Genomic DNA, 7,382 nt, shown 5'->3' on the forward strand with positions numbered 1-7,382 from the left:
CGCACCGACAGCGATCAAATACAACAAAACTGAACAAAAAACCTTTAACACAACAAATCTTGGATACGATCAATAAAAAATATTTTGAGTGTTTATTTGAATATTTTTTCAACAGAATAAAGGTTTAACCACATTTTGTAGTTGTCAAGACAGATTCAATTAAAAAATAAAAGAATTAATTAAGTAATATATTAAATAAATAAAACAATACAACGCAATTAAGTAAGTATATTTTCATATATATGTAGTTCAAGTGACATTCATAGGTGGTGGATATAATTTTGATCAAATTAGATTAAACGGTTCACAAATACTCGCACAAAGAAAATGTTGTTTATTTATAATTTGCACATATGTAAATTCTTATTATACATTTTATTTGTCTTTTTTATTAAGATCACAAACGCTGACATATACAAAATTATAGTGACGTAGTATATTTAAAATACGTACATTTCCCACATGGAAGCAGTTTCGTCACTGAATATAATTTTTTGATTTGAGTCAACCCGTCCTTAGACGGGTAAGAACCAATTGAGTTACTATGAGGAAGGGTGGAAATCATATACACTATACATTTTTAGCATGAACTTTATATTTCAAAACTTAAAGAAAAATTATAAACAAATTATACTTTGAAGACACACATACATACATATGTATATATATTTATTAATATTTTATTCGGTGTAAAACACCAGCTAATCCGATAATATACATATGTATATATGTATGTATATTACGTAGAATATTGTCTCTTCATTCTAAATATAAACTGAATTGGAAAAATGCGGTACAATTTTGCTAAGACGCAAGATACCACAACTTTTTTAGTGTGTATACTATTACAATGACCGCGAAAAAGATTTTTTAAACATTTTGGCACTACTCATTGAGCGTCCGCAAAAACACAATCTTCGGTTTTCCAAAAGGTGTTTATGTTCATTTCTTAGATATCCAGATCAAGCTTTGCACAAGTATTGCTAGTATCTACCGGTCAATCAAAAATTTTTAATTCTTTGTCACCGTGCCGGGAGCCTACACCAGTACCTAATTTTTTGTTGGCTTCATACTAATATAATACAGTATAATAAAATTATATATTTAATAATAATATTTTATATAATATTATATGTCCAATATATGTATAATGTATAAGTATATATATATAAATCTAGAAAAAAATATTGAATTCATTTTCTCCCGGTACAGTGAAAATTCCGTATATTCATATATGTACATAATATATATACATATATGTGATGTGTATTTTAATAAATAAATAATTCATATAAACTATGAGATTTGCACATATGTTTGTACTATGTACATATGTGCAAATATGTCCCATACATACGTAATGGATCATTTTCTTTTGCATCCAAGAGAACCGTTCTAAATTAAATCAAGCTGGAAAGAATCCCATTCATTTCCTGTTTTTCGATTTTGTTCCATTTAGTCGCGCTCTCATAATGGCCGTATTTCAAACTTGTCACTAACTGGAAGATTGGTGCGACCTGGAATAAAAACCTTATGTAAAATGCAAGCTGTGTGAGCTGTTGTTTTGCTTTCTGTCTAGCTGGTGGCAGAACAATGGCAAATTGTAGTTTATAGTATGTACAGTGCGTTTAATCGGTTTAATTTTGGTAAATAGCGACATTATATCCGTTAATCAAAAAAAAACGAGGGTGAACGTTGTGAGTTGCTGCGGACACCGCAACTCTACAGTTATACCCGATACTAAGTCAGTATGGCTCTCCTCCGGGAGACGCCGCTAATATTAAATGACACGACAAAGAGTACGTGCGAGAGAGACAGAAAATCAGTCTGAGCGTGACGTCGAGCGCTGTGTAGCCACTGCAAATTGATTTGTTCCTTTTGGCTATAAAAATGATCTGATCTGATCCAGATTCAGCAATCTGATAGATATGATCATTATCTATGATTCTGCGTTTTTAGTTTTCTCGAATGTGCAATATTGTGGATGAAACAGTTCTTCGTCCTTTGTGGGGGCGGAAGGGGGTGGGGCGAAATTTTGAGATATACGTTTTATATTGAGATCTAACAGGAGTGCGGATACTAAATTTGGTTTCTCTAGCCTTAATAGTCTCTGAGATTTGTGAAAATCCCCAGATTTGCATCCTTTGCGGGGGCGGAAGGGGGTGTGGCGAAATTTTGAAACAAACTCGTCTCGGTCCGATATATTAGGAGTGTGGATACCAAATTTGGTTGCTCTAGCTTTTATAGTCTCTGAGATCTAGGCGCTAATGTTTTACTCTAAGAAAAGCCGCCTATGCTACGTGTGTGTTAGAGAGAGACAGGGCGAGAAAAAATGAAATTTTTTTCTTGATGCTGGCTATAATAATAATACGATCCAATTCAGATTCTGCAGTCTAAAAAATATGGTCATTCGCTGCGATTCTGCGTTTTTGGTTTGATCGTATCTTTAAAATTGTGAATGCCACAGATTTTCGTCCTTTGTGGGGGCGGAAGTGGGCGGGGCGAAGTTTTGAAATATTTTTGTAGCAGTGACATATCACAGAAGTCTGGATCCAAAACATCGTTGCTCTAGCTCTTATAGTCTTTGAGCACTAGGCGCTGAAGGGGACGGACGGACGGACAGACGGACAGACAGACAGGGCTCAATCGACTCGGCTATTGATGCTGATCAAGAATATATATACTTTATGGCGTCGGAAACGATTCCTTCTGGACGTTACACACATCCACTTTTACCACAAATCTAATATACCCCAATACTCATTTTGAGTATCGGGTATAAAAACAGGTGTATATTATATTGCCATAATATACATATATATATATATATATATATATATATGTATATATATACATACATATATATATATATACATACATATATATATATGTAGAGTGCCTGACTATAAAGTTGGCACAGCAATAACTTTTCAGTTTACTGCTGTTTCGAAGTTTATAGCTTTGAAGCTCTTTTGAACCGTTGAACGATGAGCCGATTGGAAGTCGGTACCCCTATTTGTAATTTCCACAATTCCATCTTGCGATTGGGCTTGGTTGGGAAAATGCAGAATGATTTTATACTGAGATTCTGTGGTTTTGAGCGATTTGGCGACCATTGTAGGTAATTCGAGATTAAATATTGGACAGTTCCACAGAACTGGAAACAAGTGTGAGTCCATGTCCAAAAAATACAAATAACTATATTGGCAAATTACAAAGTCTTATAGAAAATGGATTCATTTATCGTAGTACTAAACTGAAAAGTTATTGCTGTGCCAGCACTGAGGTCAGAATGGCCACCCTTCCCGCTTTTGAGTGCATACTTTTAGGAGACATATGAAGATAAAGCTATTATGTATATGGAATCACTACAGTATGTAGATGTGCCAGTGACGAACATGTCGCAGAGCTAATCTTCAAAGGTAGATCCCAGGGAATTCGGCTCTGATGTTCCGCATATGTAATATGTATATTTTCACAAAAATATGTGATGTATGCTTTCTCGTCTTCAGCGTTTAGAATGCTTTTTTCGTTTTTATTTTCATTTGTGCTTCCAGCATATTCAATATACGACTGTTATAAACCAATATATCTATGTCCATATTTTCTCGATGGCAGTTTTCAAGGTGCGACATGCATCTACATATTTTCTTTGCACATTCCCAACGCAAAGCGCGTGATTGACAATTGATTTGAGATATATTTACATATGTAAAACCATTCAATGAAAATATATTTTCTTAGATCGTACATTATAATTTTTATGATAAAAAAGTGATTTGGGGTAAAAATCTACATATGTATTGATCATGTATCAATTTTGCATTTAAAAGCTTAGTAATGTTAAAGTTATGTGAAATTTTATATTTTTAAAACATTTTATAGAAAAAATTTCTATAATTTAGTAAACAATTGTGTTTAAAATATATCAGAAAAACTCGATTTGGTTCATGAAAAAAGTTAGAATTGTTTACCTAGTGTTATTATTTTTTTTACTTCGGCCTACATTACTTTAAATTAATTTTTTGTTCATTTTGAGCTTTGATCAACGGATTCTTAATGAATTTATTTTTATTTTTACAGAGCAGTGCTATGGTTTTATTGTTCAAAATATTTGTAACATTAAGATGATTGGCCTTTTACCATTTTTCGTGATCCTTCTGGTGTCATCCGGAATAGATAGTTCTAAATTTCACTGCGTTAACAACAATGGTACGTACTGACAATTTTTCTTCATTCCTGCCTATCGAGTATTTAAATAGTTTTATACCCTGTACTCAAAGTTGCTAGGTTGATAGGGATATTTTAAGTACATGTGAATGTATGGTCTGTTTCCTCGGAAGAAGCGTCAACCAATACAGTGGCATCTCCAGTTTTGAAGTTACGAAAAAAAATGTAAAATCATAATGATTTTGCTATTAGGCGGGCCGAGCGAATGTTCCTTTCAGGTTGGGGGATGGTAGAACGGTGTGGAATGCAGCAGCCAAGGTAGTGCAGTCTACCGGTTCTGTGATATAAACACTTAATCTTGTTAAAGTCTTTCCGTTTTTTCTTTTCGCCATAACCTCTAGCTGATAGCTTTTCTTCGTCTCTACTTTCTTCAATGTGTTTTCCAACTATCGATAGGCCGCGTAAAAGGCTCTAAGGCTGCAAAACTTGGAAAACGACGTTTATTTACAATACATATATAGTCAATATAGTCTCTCAAGAGAACCACCAAATAGGGTATAGGGAGCCAACAAGGGGCTAGAACGATGAAATGTCATAACTTGTCATAATTAAGGTGTAACAAATTTGCACAACACCATGACTGAAAGTTATTGAGATCGGATTGCAAGCGAGAATGAAATGAAACGTCCTTATACTGGAAACAGAATTTAACATCATCCGCATACATAAGTACTCGAGAGTATGTTAATACCGAAGGCAAGTCATTAATAAAGAGTGTGAAGAGTAAGGGGCCTAGATGGCTGCCCTGTGGTACTCCCGAAGAAACCTTTACTGGTAAAGAGAGGGAGTTTTTGAAGAGGACTTATTGAGGCCTGGAACAAAGATAGCTAGAAATCCATCTCAGGAGGTTGGGCGGAAACCCTAAAAGGTAAAGTTTATGCGCTGAAAGGGAATGGTTTACAGAGTCGAATGCTTTTATGAAGTCCATCTGTAGATTTCCTTGAAGGCCTATTGAAATATTTAATACATTTGTGGTAGTTAATATTAGATTCAATGGTGTAATAGAAGTTCATGGCCCCTTACGTAGAGGAAGTAACATTTAGTGGTCTGAGTGCACTGAGAGAAAAAAAGTATTAGTAGTAAAAAGAAGGGCACTCATGTTTAAGTGAAATATGTGGCTTTCAAAAACAAACATAGTAAAATTGAAAGGAATTCACTTGGATTAAAGTATAAATGTATTAAAGTCACTTTTTAGCGGCCCATATTTAATCTAAATACAAAAAAATTTTAAATAAATATATTATATTACATTTGTAGGAAATATATAAAATTTAATTGTTTTTAAATATTTAATTTAAATATGAAATATGTTTAAAACAAATATTTGCATATTACTTTCAAATTGTAAGTGAGAACACTTCCATTTTAAATATTTAGACTTTTGGCTCTAAATCAATGGCATAAATATTTCAATGTGAAAATATTAAAATTTCCGGTATTTGTTGTGGGTGCGCCGCAGCTTTAACTTGCTCATTTACTAAGATTATATTGATGGATTATTAATTTTTAGATATTATTTCACATGACCCAAAAACTAATGAATTGGAAATTGGACTACAAATGACCAATCGACCTTTACACCAGGTGATCACGCGTATATTCTTCATGTTTTTAAAAGATGTGTTAGGTTACAGAAATGTTCGAATTGTTCCGATAAATACTTATGATGCCTGGACGACGTTGGATTTAGTTAGGTAAAACAATGCGTCATATGCTAAGTGGTAAATGTAATATTTTTCTTATTTTGTTATTTTAATCCTAGGCGAGATAATCGGTACCCAAATATCAGTATGATTAATTTACAAGCTTGGATGCCATATACTTTTGGTGCCTTACCTGAGAATGTTTTAAATGCGGGTGCTTCAATAACGCTTGGTCGGTTTGGCTGGTTTGTACCGATATCAAAAGGTACAAAGGACATGTTACCATACGAAAGCTTACATTACGAAATCTTTCAACATGTCAACAATACGTATTATGATCTCTATATAATGGAAGATAGTGTACTAAATGAACTTCTACAAATTAGCAGGTTTGAAAATATTTTATTTCCTTAAATACACTCTCTAGCTGGCTCCGGTTTTTACTTTCGCAATAATTTTCCTAATTTACACTAAATTGGGCGTTTTAACAGCAAATGAGAAAATGTGACAAGAATTTGTGAAAACGGGAGCACCTAAAAATGAAAACGAAACGATTTTGCTGAACACGCAAAAGTAAGTGAAAGCCGGAGCCTGCCTGTCTAAGACTTTGCCGTAAGGAGTTGTTCTGTTCAGTTGTTCTGACCGTATGAGTTTCTCACATATGTGCTTACATATGGCTGAAAACAGTTATGTATATACAAATTCCCGCCAACATAACTTGAGCAAAATCCAATTTTATTATACAATATAATTTGTTAACTTTAAGGGCGTTTCACTAGAACGCCATCCACATTCACAAATAAAAGTAAATTGGAAAGCACGAAATTGAGAAAAAACATAGCATATATGTTTGGCATAAAATCAGTAATCAGTTTATAATTTTTCTTAGCTACAGACTTCAATTTTGTTTAGTTTTTTCTGGTAGAAATACCAGAATCACTCGTGCCGAATGATCTCTGTTCCCCCTGATGTACTTGCAAAATAATCACAGAGCTCTAAAAATATCCCCAATTAAAACCATCAAAACAGGGAATATTTTGTTATTTATCTATGAAATACATATGTGGACCTACCTTCAAATACATATACGCACCAGAATTTCCACAAAATCATGTTTTACTATAGCTGCTTTTTTAAATCATACGTATTTATTATTATCAATTTTTTAAGCGCTCAGGTATATAGAAATCCGAACTGCGATGGATACAAATGTGTAACAATATTAGCAGAGTTCAGAAACGATTCTAGTTTTGTGGAGGATCAGTTGGATGAAACTGAAATGATGGTTAATGTACTTTGGATTGGTGAGAAGTTTAGAGAGACAATTGACTGGCTTATCAGAAAGTACGAACAGAAATTTTCCGATGGATCCAAAAGACTGATTATTTTGCATTGGACCCCATCCGAAATAATTTTTGCCCAGAACACTTTTCAACAAATCACAATGCCAAGATGTGAAGATTATACGTACTTACAGCGCTCAGGTTGCAAATATGAGCTTACTCCAAT

The 7,382-nt window shown here is 33.6% G+C and overlaps 1 protein-coding gene across 1 annotated transcript; it reads left to right on the forward strand.

The window, feature by feature from the left end:
* Positions 1-205: 205 nt before the first annotated feature.
* Positions 206-7,152, forward strand: LOC113565561. The gene is made up of 5 exons (XM_026987878.1): positions 206-222; positions 4,084-4,212; positions 5,741-5,924; positions 5,993-6,262; positions 7,051-7,152. The coding sequence occupies exons 2-5, from the start codon at positions 4,128-4,130 to the stop codon at positions 7,088-7,090; spliced, it is 579 nt and encodes a 192-aa protein (XP_026843679.1). The 5' UTR covers positions 206-222; positions 4,084-4,127; the 3' UTR covers positions 7,091-7,152.
* Positions 7,153-7,382: the final 230 nt, after the last annotated feature.

The sequence above is a fragment of the Drosophila persimilis genome, unplaced genomic scaffold, assembly GCF_003286085.1.
Source record: "Drosophila persimilis strain 14011-0111.01,24,50 unplaced genomic scaffold, DperRS2 tig00000124-arrow-pilon, whole genome shotgun sequence".
In the NCBI taxonomy this organism is placed as follows: domain Eukaryota; kingdom Metazoa; phylum Arthropoda; class Insecta; order Diptera; family Drosophilidae; genus Drosophila; species Drosophila persimilis.

What these genes read in the sequence shown, in the direction of transcription:
- LOC113565561 (XM_026987878.1), top strand. Translation starts at nt 4,128, where the DNA reads ATGATTGGCCTTTTACCATTTTTCGTGATCCTTCTGGTGTCATCCGGA. An exon ending in TCACTGCGTTAACAACAATG is followed by an intron (nt 4,213 to 5,740) that starts GTACGTACTGAC and finishes ATTAATTTTTAG; the next exon opens with ATATTATTTCACATGACCCA. An exon ending in ACGACGTTGGATTTAGTTAG is followed by an intron (nt 5,925 to 5,992) that starts GTAAAACAATGC and finishes TTTTAATCCTAG; the next exon opens with GCGAGATAATCGGTACCCAA.